This window comes from Mastigoproctus giganteus, chromosome 9, assembly GCF_048544385.1.
Source record: "Mastigoproctus giganteus isolate SK-2022 chromosome 9, ASM4854438v1, whole genome shotgun sequence".
NCBI classification, from domain to species: Eukaryota; Metazoa; Arthropoda; class Arachnida; order Uropygi; family Thelyphonidae; genus Mastigoproctus; species Mastigoproctus giganteus.
The window spans coordinates 181,904,598-181,921,571 of NC_143583.1; the positions used below are offsets into that span (position 1 = coordinate 181,904,598).

Below are 16,974 nucleotides of genomic sequence, written 5' to 3' on the forward strand. Positions count from 1 at the left end.
CGGGATTCTTCCTCTTGTCCAGGTTAATTGACTGAGGGGATATAAATTCAAATTGAGGAAAGCAAGTTGTAGATTAGATGTGCAGAAATTTGCCTTTAGCCAGCATGTGGTTAATTGTTGGAACAAACTTCCATCTGTCGTTGTAGGTGTTCACAGCTTAAATAAATTTAAGGAAGAACTAGACAAACATCTGGAATGAATGGATTTGTAAATGAGAAAGGAGGGTTTTTTTTTTTTTTTTTTTGGCTAATACTGCATAAGCTTGCTTTCTTGCATCATATGCCTCTACTAATGCTAATGAGGGCTAAGGGTTTGCTTACTTCCATTGCTGCATCCCTTAATACAACTGGATAAATCACATCCATTCCAGGTTCCTTTCTTATATTTAATGATAACAATTTCCCCTGCACTTTCCTCTCAGTTATTACAAAGTCACCTATCTCTCTATTAGAGTTTGATCAATTTCTAGCCTCCACTTCTGCTAGTGTGTGAGTAACCAACTTAAAACTTTTCTACAGAATTCCTCATGTGTGAATGTAGATGCAAAATACTTATTCAGTTTGTCAGCTACCTGAGCAGGACCATCAACAATTGAACCAATTAACCAAGTGGACCAATCTGATTCATTCCCTTCCCTCTAAAGCAGTCGTTCTTAACTGGGATACGTGAAAGTCTTTCGGGGGTACGCAGGCCTTGATATGTAAACATATGTAAAATACAATATATCTTGTAATAAAAACTTCAAAGCTCTTTTGATAATTCTATCTTCAAAGTTCTTTTGATAATTATTTTTATTCTGTTCAAAAATCCATAATCCTTTTATTATTAACATTGATGATATTAAGGATGAGGAATCAATTAAAGATGACCTTGTTGATTTAAGATCAAAAGAATTGCTGAAACAAAAATTTAATTCTACATGTTTAGAAGAATTTTGGTCTTCCTTAAAAAAGCCTATCCTGCATTAGTAAGAAGATCCATGAATCTTTAAATTTCATTTGGCAACTTATATGCGTGAAGCAGGATTTTCAACACTCGCTTCACTAAAAATGAAGAAACAAAATAGGCGTCTTGTGGAACATGATATGCATGTTTCTTTATCACCGTTTTAACACTGAACAAACAGCAACAATGCTCACATTAAACTTCTGGTTTTATTTTTTCTATTTTCTTTTTTATTTATTTTATTTGTATACATTATTTATGCTTGTTAAATATTTAAGATTACTAAAATATTGTACAAATAAGTAAAGAAAGATATTTTATAATGGGGGTACACAATTGATGTTAAATTTGACAAGGGGTACGTAGGTAGAAAAAGGTTAAGAACCACTGCTCTAAAGTTTACATAAGTAAAGTAGTCTTTGCTGTTTTTCTTTACATCCTTTGCCAAAGATTTCTTGTAATCTGCCTTACCTCCTTTTGTCTTAATTACAGACTAGCTTATAGTTTACCCCAGCTTATAGTTTTTTTTAAATCTTTGGAATTCGATACTGGAAAGGATAAACAGAGTCAACATATCACTGCAAAAAAAGATCAGGCTATTTATCAATCAGCCGTATTAATTAAAGAGCTTGTAGATTATTTTAAAGACCAAAAAAAATAACAAAATTTATGCTTTCACTGAAATTGAGGAAACTTGAAAAAAAACCAAAACAAAAAAACAATGAAAATAGTACCAGCCGAAAAGAGGAAGGTGAAACGAAAAAAAAATGCCAGGTGTACATGCTGAAGATGAATCATCGAACTTTTATGGAATAAAACTTTCTTGTTTTTCAATAATTGATTCTATTATAAGGCAGTTAAATGAAAGATCTGGATCTCTAAAAAAGATAGCAGAAGACTTCAATTTTTTGACTGGGGAAGCGTTCCATTCAATGACAAGTAAAGATTTAGAAACTAAAGCTATTTTACTATCAGAAAAATACCATGAAATTAATCAAGACCAATTTAAAATTGAAATCAAATGCTTTCAACACCAAATGATAAAATATATTAGAAAACAAAAATCCCCACACCAGAAATAATTTTTTTTTTTTTTTTTTTTTTTGAAAATGCCCAAAATTTCAGACTCGGATATTCAACTACTATGATCATCTAATTCATTATATGGAAAATTTTCTTCATTTTAGGAAACTAATTTAAATGTAATTACCAAGGCAAATTCAAAAAAAATCACTATAAAGAAGTTCGTTAAACAGAAATCCAGCAGTACTAATTATTATTTATTACGATTTTATCAATTATCGAAAAAAGGCACTTAGCCACTAATTTGCCAAGGGTGCCAAAAACTTAGTTACGCCTCTGATCACAGTGTGCCAATGTAGTATTTACTCAAATATGTAACTACCATCGAGGGTAATGGGAAGGGTTTTTGCTTTTGTAAAGGTGACTATGGTGGTCTGAAAATTCTTCCAAGATTAATTCTTTAGAAATAATCTTGGAAGCTACTAGGCTTTTCGTATCAACTAAAAAATACTGTTCAAGGTTTAGGCCTAAATGAATGTCAGATGAATGTCAGATGAATTAATGAGATTCGTGGCAGAGAAGAAAAATGCATGGAATTCATATAAATTATTAGGTGACACAGAAGACTGTGGTAGATATAAGCTGGTCTGTAATCAAGTCAGAAAAGAGGTTAGGCAGGCGAAGGCAGATTACGAGAAATCTTTGGAAAGGATGCAAAGAGTTCTTTACTTAAGTAAACTCTAGAAGGAAGGGTATGAATCAAATTGGCCCACTTGATATCAATGACTTAAGGATCCTGCTCAGGTAGCTGACAAACTGAGTATTTTGCATCTACATTCACATTCACACAAGAAGTTATTCAGGGAGAGGAATGTCAGAAGTTTATAAAACTCTATCAGGGAGTTTAATGATTTTGTAATAACTGAGAGCAAATTGAAGGAGATATTAGTATTAGTAATGGCTGCATGGTGCAAGAAAGCCTATGGCTTATGCTGTACCAGCCAAAAAAAAAAAAAATAATAATAATAATAATAATTAATAAAAGAAAAGGAAATTGAACTTATCATCCTATACACTTCCCTGACCCGAAGGTACTATCCAGATGACCTTTGAATTTCCCCAAACTGTCAGCCTCTACCACCCATGTACGCAACTTATTCCAGTAATTTATAACTCGCTGGCTAAAACAGAACTTCCTGCAGTCCAATCTAAACATTTCCCCCCGTAACTTGAATTTATGTTCTAGCATCATTTATAATCTTGAAAATTTCATAATCATTCATTTTACTGATGCCTCTCAGAGCCTTAAACACTTCAATCAAATCTCCTCTAAGGGACGTCCTTTTGCTGATCTCACCAGGCGAGTTACCCGTCTTTGCACCCTTTCAAGAAGCTCGATGTCTTTCTTTAGGTGCAGTCTCCATACTTGAACACAGTATTCCAAGTGTGGTCTAACAAAAGCCTTATAAAATGGGATTATCACGTCCCTATCTCTACTTGCAAAAGTTCGATAGATCGTCGATAGGACACCGTGGGCCTTCTTTGCAACCTGTTTACAATGCTCAGAGAATTTCATGTCTGACCGTATCGTAACACCCAAGTCCCTTTCCTCCAGTACTGTTTAGTTGAACTCCACCAAGTGAATAAGTTATTTTGGGATTACTGTTTCCCAGGTATAATACCTTACACTTTGTTGGATTAAAGCATAGCTGCCATTTTTCTGACCATTCCTGAAATCTATCTAGGTCTCTCTGAAGAAGCTCAGCTTGACAGTGATCATTAACTACTCTACCAATGTTAACATCATCAGCAAATTTAGACATCACACCCTGTATCCCTTCATCGATGCCGTTTATGAAAATTAAAAACAACAGTGGTCCTATTACTGATCCTTGGGGAACCCACTTCTTACATCAACCCAATCTGAGGAATAGCCATTTATCACAACCCTCTGCCTCTTGCCCTGAAGCCATCCTGCTATCTATCTAAGGATTTTCCCAGTGATTACAACCTGTTCCAGCTTATAAAGCAACCGCTCATGTGGGACTGAGTCAAAAAGCTTTGCTGAAATCTAAATAAACAATGTCGAAATTATTCCCTAAATCCAGCTCGTGAGTGACCATTTCAAAATAGCAAACCTGATTTGTTAAACATGATTTTCCCTTTACAAAACCATGCTGAGTATCCTTAAGAATTTCAATTCGATCCAAATGATCCTGAATTCCACCCTTGATCATTGCCTCCATGATTTTCCATACCACTGAAGTCAGACTGACAGGTCGATAATTTCCCACTTCATTCTTAGAGCCACCCTTATGTATGGGAGATCCATTGGCACTTTTCAAATCCAAGGGAATCTGCCCAGAGTCTAGTGATGCTCGCATAATTAGCCTCAATGGTTCAATGCACTCACTTGCCGCCTCCCTTAAGATTATAGGGTATATTCCATCAACTCCAGGAGCCTTACTGGTCTGTAGGCTCGAAAATTTTTTCATTAAATAATCTTGCGAAATTTCAATATCATTAATTACATATTTTTCAACTTTGCTCCCACAATTTCCCATTGCCACAAAAGGTTTTTCATTTGTAAATATCGATGCAAATAACTGCTGAGTTCATCTGCAACGGCAGCTGGTGTATTTAATACTATCCCCTTTTCCTTACGTAAAGGTCTGATCTGGTTTGTCCTGCCCTTCATGGCATTTATATATGTGAAGAATTCCTTATCCCCCCTCTTTGCTCTGTTTGCTAGTGATTTCTCATAAACTGCCTTTGCCTGTCGAACCTTTTTTGTGGCTCTATTACAGATCGTCTTGTAGCTGTTATAGGCTTCAGTACTTTTTATTGCTCTGAAACCTTTCCACGCCATCTTTTCCTTCTAAAGTAATGTGGCAACTTCACTATTCATCCAACTTGGAACCCTCCTCGTGGAGTATTTTTTTAATGGTAAATACGCATTCAAGGTATCTGTGATTAATGTTTTAAAAGCATACCACAGTTCAAATGTATTCATTCTGTGTGCGATATCTACCCAGTTAATAGAGGCCATGTAGTACCTTAAGGCATCGTAATTTCCTTTTCTGAAATTAAACCCATTCCTTTGCCTTTTACTGCTGCTACCTCTCTCATCATCATCGTAGAACTCTGTGATCACTTCCTGCTACTGGTTCCTCTACTGTCAGCCCTGTTATGTCATCTGATTCAAGAGTGATGATGAGGTCTAGGATATTCTTTTCTCTAGTACTTTCCCTGACATGTTGATACAAATAACAGTCATCTTGTTGATTTAAAAATTTTGTTCCCCATGCCAAGTTTCCTTCCCACTTACTCCAATCAATTAGAGGCAAATTGAAATCACCCATAATAAGACATTGACGCTTACTTGCCCATTCCATTTGCATGTAGAGACTTTCGTCATAATCTTCACAATCACCTGGTCTGTAGATTACTCCTACTCGCATTATACCTTTGTTTCCAACTATCTCACACCATACAGATTCTATACTAGCACGTGAAACGTCTGACTCCGGGAAAGCTATTGTCTCACTCAGGCTGCTTCTGATAAGAAGAATAACCCCACCACCCCTTCTATCTACCCTATCCTCCCTAAATACATTATACAAACCGTACTGAAACTCATCATCCCCATTTCCAGGTGGCACCACGTCTCCGTAAGCCCTATTATGTCCGCATTACTTGTTTTAACCAGTAGTTCGAATTCGCTCATTTTATTGACGACACTTCTAACATTACTATATAAACAATTAAGACTTACTGTTCTTGTATATTTAACAACCTTTGAAGTTTTTTAGGCTCGCTTCCCTGGCATTAGCTACCTGCTCACTTGAAACGTTTCTGCCCCCAGAACATCTAGATAATATGTCCAGTTGGGGTAACAGATAAGAACTCTTGAGGTATGTGTAAGAGTTACTTTGACCAATATTATCAGATAAAGGTGTGTCAGTATTACCCACATCCCCCCCCCTGACTAGCAGATTCCCTGAACTTTTAAGGTATCCTCAATAATACTGGCAGAAACTTTTGCACCACCTTTGTTTAAGTGTATCCCGTCTCTACAAAACAAATTCCTTCTACCTACAAGTGTGGGCCATGCTGATAGAAATTCCCCCCCTAAAGCCTTGCAGAGTCCTTCAAGTCTTGAGTTAATCCACAAGGCTTTTAACATATAATCCCTCCTATCGTGCCTGGACAGAATTGCAGACACATAGACATTGTGGCCTAGCTCGCGGCATCTCCTCAGCATGGTCCTGTATTTTTCCAACAAATTGTCAGATCGTGTACGTTAAATGTCATTTGTCCCCACATGAAAATAATATTCTCTTTACTCCCCTTAAAATCTGACAATCTGTTGGTGACATCATTAATAGTTGCTCCGGGCAGACATACCCTGGTTCTACTCCACCTATCCTTATTATAAAAAATATTCCCCATTTCCCTGACAATGGAGTCTCCTAATAAAACAATGTCCTTTTTAACCAGAGTAGTTTGCACTTGGTTTTTCTGTTTTGAGGCCCGAATCGGGTGTGGATCACTTGATAGATTGCTAGAGTCTTGAGTCCCTGACGAGCTCCCATATGCATTGTTCTCGAGGGCAAGCACCCGTTTTTTAAGTCACTCAAATTGTTCCATCAGTGCACCAAATTGTAATTTAAGATTGGTGCACTCCTTATATCGATAACAAAGAAAAGAATCTCCAGGTGAGCTATGATTAGTCACCAGGTTGACCTTGGAAAACATTCCACAGGTTCCGCAACGGATTAAATCATGACTCACCCATAAATCACCATCGGCTATTTCCGTGTGAGTCACAATACACTGTGACGTGTTTAAGGCAGATCCGTAACTACCATTATAAAATTAGCTAAATATCAATGAAAATTAACTTTAAAAAATTATATCTATAATATTATTAAAATCAAACTGTTACAGGAAAACCTATAACAAAATAATCCAACAATATCTAAATAAATCAAATATTTAAAAGCACTAATCAACAGTAATCCAATCCACTTAACTGAGAAGCCCTGACGAAGTGCATCCGCTCACAATGAATGCCAACACTCGAAATATTGTTGAAGTTAACATAATAAAGGCACCTGGGGTGGATGGGATTTATCCAGTTACATTAAAAGAGGTGGCAAAGGAAGTAAGCAAACCCTTAGTCATAACTACGAGCTTCTCGGACTCGGGGAAGGTCCCCATGGATTGGAGATGTGCAAATGTGAACCCAATTCACAAGGGAGGATCAAACTGTGAAACAAGTAATTACAGACCTGTTAGTTTATCTTCTGTCCAGGGAAATTAATGGAGGCACTGGTTAAAGAAGCACTGCAGGATCAGTTAGACAAGACAGCAATTATAGTTCAGATACAGCATGGGTGTGTTAAGGGGAAGTCTTGTCTGACCAATTTGATTGGATACTATGATGTGGTTACATAGGAACTGGATGCAAAAAAATAATTTTGATATCATAAACTTGGATTTTAGGAAAGCTTTTGATACTGTTGCGCATGGAACACTACTGTACAAATTGGAGCAGTATGTTATAGAAAAAGGGGTGGTTAGGTAAGAGAAGACAGAGTGGTAATTAATGGACACTGCTCTTTGTGGACTAATGTTATTAGTGGTCCCCCAAGGTTGGATCGATTGTTGTTTTCTGTATTTATTAATGATATTCATGAAGGTATATCAGGCTTAATGTCCAAGTTTGCAAACAATATGAAGGTTGGTAGGGTTGTTAATGACAGTATGTAACTGCAACAGGATCTAGAAAAGTTGAGCAGATGGGCTGAGAGGTGGCAACTGAAGTTTAACATTGACAAATGTAAAGTACTGCATATGGGTAGCAGTAACCCCACAGTAGTGTATCAACTGTGTGGTACTACACTCAGGGTGGTAGAGAACAAAAAAGAACTGGGGGTAATTGTGCAGTCAGATATGTAGTTTTCTGAGCAGTGCAGATAGTCCTGCTTGTAGCTCATGGGTGTCTTGTCAATGATATACAGGAATTTTTCAAGCACAGATAAGGAGGTGATTATCCCCTTGCATAAGGCAATAGTCAGGCCACACCTTGAGTACTGTGTACAAGTTTGGAGACCTCATTTTAGGAGGGATGTAGAGCTACTAGAATGAGTACAGAGAAGGACAATGAGACTAGTGAGAGAAAAAAAAGGTTGCTGTTATGAAGATATGCTTAACTTATGCAAATTGCAGCATCTGTAGACTAGCCACCTGCGAGGTGTATAAGGCCTTGAATGGTTTGAGCAAGCTCAAAGCGGATGGGATTTTTCCTCTTGCTCAGGATTCTGCATCCAAGGGACATAAATTCAAATTGAGAAAAGATGGTCATGGAATAGATGTGTGGAAATTTGCCTTTAGCCAGCAGGTGGTTGATTGCTGGAACAAACTTCCATCTGTTTTTTGAAAGCTGACAGCTTAAATAAATTCAAGGCTGAACTAGACAAACTTTTGGAGTGAATGGATGTGTGAAACAGGAAGGGCTTTTTTTTTTTTTTTAGATGATGCTATATAAGCTCTCTTTCTTGCATCACATGCCTCTACTAATGCTAATATCGATGGTTTAACTGTTAATGATTCTACCCATGTTACTGACAAACTAAATAGGTATTTTCATCTACATTCATAGATTTCATAGGAGGAATTGTTTAGAGAAGATGATGCCAGAAGTTTACCAAATTGTAACTGGAGATAAATGATTTTGTGTTAATTGAGAGGAAAGCAGAAGAGAAAGTATTGAAACTAAACATCAAAAGGTATCTGGCATGGATGGGATCCATCCAATTATATTTAGGGAAGCAGCAGAGGAGGTAAGCAAACCTTAACCATAAGTATGAGAGCATATTTGTATTCAGGAGAGGTCCCTATGGACTGGAGATGTATGAATGTGCCCCCAACTCACAGAGGGGAATTAGAAGGTGACAGGAGTAATTACAGACCTGTTAGCTTAACTGCTGTTTCATGGAAAATAATGGAGTCACTGAAGAAGTACTGCAAGACCATCTAGTTAGGAAAGCAATTATACAGTAGTCACAGCATGGGACCTGTTAAACAGCAATATTGTCTGATCAATCTGATTGGATTCTATGATGCAGTAACAAAGAAACTGGATGCAAAAAATAATTCTGATATCATATACTTGGATTTCGGGAAACAACACATAAAAGACTGCTGTACAATTTGGAGCAGAGTGGCATTAAGGGCAAGTTATGCTATGGATAAAGGAATGGTTGAGCGGAAGAAGAAAGAGTAGTTATTAATGGATACTGCCCTTCATGGACTAATATTATTTGTGAAGTGGCACCTCCATAGCCAGGTGGGAAGGAGCAGCGGTGCGTAGCACATGCTTCTTGACTAGATGGGGGGTTCAAGCCCGTCACCACCAAATACAGAGGATGCGGAAAGGTCAGGGAATGACCACCGCATATCCCGGAGCAATATTGCCTTAGTTGCTAATGCTCCTAATAACCAAATAACAAACAAACAAACAATTTGTGAAGTACCTCCCCCCCCCCAGGGTTCATTGCTGGGCCCATTATTGTTTTCTACATTTATTAATGATATTTATGAAATTATATCATGCTTAATGTCTAAATTTGTAGATGATACAAAGGTTGGCAGGATGGTTAATGATAATAATGTGTTACTGCAACAAGATCTAGAATAATTAGGCAGATGGGCTGAGAAATGACAGTCGAAGTTTAACATTGACAAATGCAAGGTTAATGTATCAACTGTGTGGTACTACACTCAGAGTAGTGGAAAATGAAAGACTTCAGGGGAAAGGGGGAAAATTGTGCAATCAGATATGAAGTTCTCTGAGTAGTGCAGACAAGCTACAAGACAACTCATAGGGTTTTGTCAATGATATGCAGGAATTTTTCTATCAAGATTAAGAGGTGATTATCCCATTTTACAAGGAAATGGTTAGGCCACATCTAGAGTACTGCAAACAGCAGATCTACGTCTATTTTTAGGATGTAGATCTGCTGAAATGGGTGCAGAGAAGGGTAACAAGGTCGGTGATCGGAACAAAGGGTGGTCTTACCAAGAAAGGCTTCAGTTCTGCAAATAGCAGTGTTCTGGAAACTAGGCACATAAATTAGTTTATTTTTTTTTGGCTGACACTGTTTATGATTGATGTGTTTAAGGCTTTGAATGGATTGAGCAGGCTCAGTGCTGACTGCATTCTTCCTTTTGGTTGGCTACACACATGAAGGGATATAAATTTAAGTTGAGGAAGGATAGTTGCAGGATAAATGTGCAGAAGTTTGCCTTCAGCTGATGGGTGGTTGATTGTTGGAACAAACTTACATATGTTGTTGTGGAAGTGGATAGTTTAAATAAATTCAAGGAAGAACTAGATAAACTATTGGAAGGAATGGATAGATGATATGGAATTATTATTATTATTTTTTTTTTTGGCTGATGTTTTATAAGCTTAGTTTCTTGCATCGTTTGCCACTACTAACACTAAATATTGGCACATTTTTAAGAAATACTTACAATTTAACCCAATATCGTGGTAAGTAAATATTGCTGGTTTGTTTTTATCTCCTTGAACTGCTACAACCATTGTACCAAGGTCTGTCTTTATCTTATCTTCCTAAAAAAGAATAGAGAAAAATTGTAACATTAAAGTGTAAAAATTTATATGAACAATAATAGGTGAATGTTATAATAGTTTAACCCATTTCAACATAATTATGTATTTTCAGTATAAATCAAACTGAGCATAAATGGCCTATTTAATTCCCTTTAGGTGCTCATAGCTTTATAGTACTTTTTCAGCTTGTTCACAGGATTACAAATACATATCACCAATGGAGGATTTAAGCAAATGAGATGAATGACTACTCAGGACTTCAGATTTAGTTCCCCTGCAAAAAATTAGTATATCTAAGGTACAATATTAAGATCAAATGTGAATACATGCATTTTACAACCAAAAGACACATGGCTTATATTAGGATTAATGGGTGCGGGGAAGATGACTATGAAAGGAAGTGGAACTGTTTCTCTGCTCACAGCTATGAAGTAATTATGTGTTTTGTTTTGTTTTTAATGAATCAATTAATTTTAAAATACGTTTCAAGCTAGAAACATATTTTAAAACGTATCTCAACATTTTGACATGAGCATGAAGTAGCAATTCTTCAAATGAAATTTACAATGGAGTTAACATGAAAGCCAGAAAGCAAACACAACCAGGCACCAGCAAAAGGAATAGTTATTGGGTCTACTACAGCAGAAATGGCTGAACTTTCTTGTTTGCTTAACTATTTCATGAAAAAACTTATTTGCATTAATATTTGAAGTCTATTTTTAGTATTAATTCTTCACATTTAAAAAGAAATTAGAAACTCTTCATTATTTTATTTACTTTTTTGTTTTCAACAATATTTTTTATATTTGTCTGTACCTATTTTTTTACCACCCTAAAAAAATGCTGGCCTTGGCTACAGCCTAGATAGCCTTTGCCTTAATTCAGCTCTAAAACATATCTAATGAGATAACTATTATCCCATTTCACTTAAGAGTTTCACTTTTGAATGAGAAATTACAATGGCCTTACTTGGATTCTACTGAATATGAGAGTTTGTGGAGCTTACAAGTATAAATGCTATATGAGATACATTTAAAAGCTACACATATTTTTATACTTCTTAAAGGTTTTTGTTCCAGTCCTTAACCAATGAACTGATAAAACTGGTAACATAAATTATCAAGGCACATTGAACAAATACGACAACTATAAATTTATCTGTAATAAAGTTACTATAGAAAAGTAAGACATGCTAATGCAGATTATAAAAAGACTTTGGCAAAGACAATCAAGAGCAATATTAAAAATGTTTTTGCATATGTAAACATAACAAAAAAGGGAATGAACCAATTATGTCACTATAAGATAGCTTTGCTCATCATCCATCTGATTGACTAATCAGATAGATGATGAGCTAAATAATATGAGGGGCATTCAATAAGTTATCTACCTTGACTATAAATATGCCAAATATATAAAAAAAACTATAAGATATATAAATATATCTTATTTATTTATGCAGGTCCAACTCATTACAGTGATCTACAGAAGCTTAATGTAGCCAACCCAAAGAAAAACAGATATCATGAAATTGCATGAATAGAGCAAAATTGGAGCATCATTTACAGTCAGTAAAATAACAAATTTAAATATAAAAGCTTTGACCCATTTAAACTAAAGTTTAAATGGGATCAAAAATCCATAAAAGATTACCCTTGCTTGGGATAACTAGCAGAAGTGACAACTCCAGAAATACACACACACAAAAAAAAAAAAAAAACCCAAATGCCTGGCTATGCAGAATGGACACATTAAAGTGCCTAAGATTGCCAAAGAATTCAGAATTGGTAATCCTCCATGAATACTTAGCCATGCCAAAGGTCAGTTCTTGCTGGGAGTCAAGAATGCTCATGCCTCTTCAAAAACAATACAGGGCTCAAAATTTGTAAGGAAAATTAATACATTCATGATGCAGATCCACAAGAAGACTTTTCAAGAATTGTAACTTGTTATGAAATTTATTTATCACTGGAAACCAGAAACAAAACAGGAGTCCACACAATGGAAAGACTATGGGCCCCCACCATCCAAAAATTTCAGGATGTAACTCTCTGCTGGGAAGATCAGGATCGGCATTTTCTTGGGATATGAAAGGAATTCCTTTAATAGACTATATACCAAATGAAAAAAAAAAAACAATCATTGGTGTCTTAAAAAATTTAGGGGCCTTAAAGGAACAGAGAAGAAGGAAATTGAAATCAGGTATCTTGCTTCTTCATGATAATCCTCCTGTACACAAGTCCCAATTGCTGCTCTGAGAGATTGCAGATTCCAGGAGTTAAACAACCCATTCACCAGACTTTGTCCCCAGTGGTTGTTTCCTCTTTACAAAATTGAATAAACACTGGAAATCAGTTTTGAAGTGAGTGATGATGGGTTCAAAGAAGCTATAAATGGTATTTTCAAAGACCACAACAAAAGGTTTTTTTCCCAAGTATTTCCTTTTTGAACAAAGGGACAAGTGTACATGTGTGTGCACACACACACAAATGGATTGGAAGATATATATACACGCATAGTAAGAAAAAAAAATTAAGCTACGCTGATTCTTTATTACAGAAGTAGATAACTTTTTGAGTGTCTCTCATTATCTACACCAATATGCACATGTAGCATAGTTTCAGACTTAACATTACTGCTATCCAAAAACATATATCCAGAAACTCTATAACAATTTTATCACTAAAAATGGATACTTAAATATAAAAAGGACATGAGGAATTGATAGGATAGTAATATTCAAATTTTAAAATATACAGCATGACAAATTGCCAAACCCCTATCTGTTACACAGGTGAAGCCTTGAGGAAAAATCCCAACTTATAAAAGATATGTAAAATATCTCTCTGATTTATAGAAATGGTTTTAAGGGAGAAACAAGTAATTATAGACTAGGACAACAGGTTTGATGATGATATACAGGAATTCAGGCAGCATGGCAATGGTTAGACCACATCTTAAGTACAGCATACAGGACTGGAAGCCTCATTTTAAGAAGGATGTGGAGCAGATGCATAGGAGAGCAACAGTCAAGGACAGAAAGGGGCACTCTTACCATGAAAGACTTCAATCTGCAAATTGCACCACTTGGAAGTTAGGCACCTCCAAGGAGACCTGATTGAAGTGTTTAAGAGTTTAAATAGATTGAGTAAACTAAAAGCTGATGGTATTTTTATTCTTTCTCAGTCAACACATATAAGGGGTCAAACTTAAATTAAAAAAAAAAAAGTATGGTTGCAGGATGAATTTGATCCACATGCTGATAAACAATGGCACATACAATTACCTATACCTTTGATCAATAACTTACTTTATGACAAATAACTGCAACATATTTAAATAGTAACCTTCACCCAATTCACTTTATCTATTGTAGGATACACCAAAATTCTAATTCTCCTTTATGTTTTGAATTACAAAATGTCTGCACATATGGCAGCATAATTTGCTGTATAACTATCTGGTGTGTGGGTAAAGCATCCTCTACAGGGGCTACCACAAAAGAAATTTCCAATGCTAATATTTTCCGACCTATTAAGCATTCACTTAAGGTCTCATTTTCATTGGAGAGCATTGCTGTCAGTCATTTTTTCATAGTGATTAATCCAAATAATTATAAACAAACTGTACTTTTACCGTCATTTTTACTGCCCTGATAAAAAAGAAGAAAAAGATTTACTTTTGATTCCCATTCAGCATTTAAGTTTGAATTTCATGTTTCAGAGTTCTCCATCCCTTCAGTACAAATTTTATTTTGAAAAATAAAAAGAAATCTTGGGAAGAGGCCTATGCGTGTTGCTCTTGGCCAAAAACTGTTGCATATTTTCATTAGCCTCAGCAGATCTGTCCTGAATGTCACGTATAAGTTGCTTGTACTTTAACATCAACAGAATCATGCACCAAGAATTTATCCCAGCATAAAAGAAGTTCTACTAAGAAGTTTTCAGAAAAATGACACAGGACATTGGTTAATTGAATTTTATCTGTTCCCACTAGACAATGAGCACTCATTCAGACTAGTATGAGCAATGTCAACCTTATAGGTCAAAATATTTGTATTTTCTAGTCATAATTTCTGACCAGGGATAACATGGCTGCTGTAATTCCCCAGATCCCTCCCTCTCACATGCATGCATGTGTGTGTGTGTGTGTGTGTGTGTGTGTGTGTGTGAGAGAGAGAGAGAGAGAGAGATCTTGTTCACAAAACTAAATTTCTGCAATAAAAGGGTGGAGAGCTCATTACATTTTTCTCATAAATCAAAAAATTATAGGAAAAACTGAAGAATACAAAATAAAGACTCTAGATTTCACACAGCAGCAGAATCACTGCACTCTGTATTAAATCTCAAGTGGATTATCTGGTAGGGGGAGTTAACAGCTTGAAACTTAAATGACAATAATTTTTTTTAATACAATCTGAGTACTTTTTTGATCACATCTCATAAATTATATATTGTATCTACATATTTTCAAATTCGCTTATTTATTTAATTATTCTACTTAAAGTATTAAAGTATAATAATTTGTCTAGTCCACAACTAATTCAAGCCATGAATCAGTGTATTATTTGAAGATTTATGTTTAAGGATAGTTTCGCTGTTTTTAAGAAATGAACAAAGAAGAATCCTATATCTCTGCCTGATAAGAGCTAAAAGTTAAAACCATATGCTGGCTCTAAAATTATATGGCTAATTTCGAATATTCCTATTTCTACGGATGGTTAAAGATAGAATCACTGAACAATAAAACGCATTCTTTCAAAAACTAAACAATACACAATTTTTGAAGTTACTAATAACGTTAAGAAGCATTATATAAACTATAAATATACTCATAATTTTGACAATGTTTACCAATCCGTCGAATTAGGTAGGTTTACACTTACATGGGTATAGGAATCACTCCTCGACATGCTCCTCATCAAAGGAAACTGAAGTTCGATGTTTTTTAACTCCACGTCTTCTATACTCATTGTGACGATTCTTCTGTAATTATGAACGTTGGTAAGTTTCTTACATATAATGATTATATATTATAATTAATTATTTATTTAAATGAATCATAACTATCCGAGTACACTGAATCTCCAAGGTACATAAACATACATTATATATGAAGGTGTTATTCATAATATGAGAATATTTTTATCATTAATAACATTATTCATGATAAAAAACATTCCTACTAGAAAACTAATAACACCCAAATTCTCCCAGCAGCATCAAATGCATACTAATACAATATAACGAACTTCAACACAATTGCCTAAATGATAGAATTATTTAATTCATAAAGTACCTTGAAAACACGTTTCAAAATTAAATATAAAATTTGTTTTTCTCTTATCCAAGTAAATTTTAATTCAATGTCTGTAACACACGACAGAACACTTACACGTATCCACCCAAACTTGACGGGAATGACCTTACATCAAGAACCGTAGGTGACTATTACACGACAGCGCCCTCTAGTGTACGAAAATCATGATTACAAGAAAACATTTTTATTCCTTAGAGATATTTTACACTGGAACAGTTCCGAATATCAAGGTTTACCGTCGTCTGTCCTAATTCAAATTAAGCGAAAGGTTATTATTATTATTTCTCCCTGATTAGGGGTTCCACCTCGTGACGGGTATTGCTACCAAGTATACAGGGTGGTTGTTGTTATGTCTGGTGTTACTGTTGGTCGAGGAACTCGCTGACTATTCTACAGGTGTTCAGGATTGCGACTTTCTGGAGTTCCTTGTAGGTGTTCGCTGGGAGACATATTGCTGCTAGGCTGTTATGTAGGGTCATTGGCAGCATACCTGTGGTTGACACGATGATCGGGATGGTCGTTACTTGTTGCATATGCCACATCTCTTTGATCTCCTGTCCTAGGTTCGTGCACTTCCTGATTTTTCCCCATGGGTTTTCTGCAGGTTGCCAGTGTCTTCTCTGCCCATCTTTCTAGCTTCGTTTGTGCCTCCTCGCTTAGGTTGAGTGGGGTATACAGCTTGTCTATCTTCCTTATGGCCTGGTGGAGTGCTGCTGTGTGTTTCTGGAAGTAATCCTTCAGGTTAACTATCGCTGTCTTCTGTTGCTCAATGAGGTCTATCAGACCCCTTCCTCCTTTCCGGGCAATTGTCAGTATCTCCACGGCAGATTTCGGGTGGTGTTGGCGACTCTTGGTCATCACTGTCCTTGTCTTTCTCATGATATTCTCCAGCTTGGTGTTAGTCCAATCTATGACCCCGAATGAGTATGTTAGCACTGGGACTGCATAGGTGTTTATTATTATTAGCCATATGGTGAAAGGAAGCCTAAGGCTTATGCTGCACCAGCCAAAAAAAAAAAAAAAATCCTGAAAGAGAGAGAGAG

General features: G+C 35.9%; 1 protein-coding gene across 1 annotated transcript in view; it reads right to left on the reverse strand.

Annotated features, from left to right (window-relative positions):
* Window positions 1-16,058, reverse strand: part of LOC150080926 (protein NDRG3-like) — a 274,856-nt gene extending 258,798 nt beyond the window's left edge. Inside the window, exons 1-3 of the mRNA XM_090380617.1 lie at window positions 16,007-16,058; window positions 15,498-15,597; window positions 10,513-10,612 (exon numbers count right to left, since the gene is read on the reverse strand). Coding sequence (XP_090236743.1) covers window positions 10,513-10,612; window positions 15,498-15,584 — 187 coding nt within the window. The 5' untranslated portion in view covers window positions 15,585-15,597; window positions 16,007-16,058. The remainder of the gene's footprint in view (window positions 1-10,512; window positions 10,613-15,497; window positions 15,598-16,006) is intronic.
* Between the last annotated feature and the right edge of the window lie 916 nt (window positions 16,059-16,974).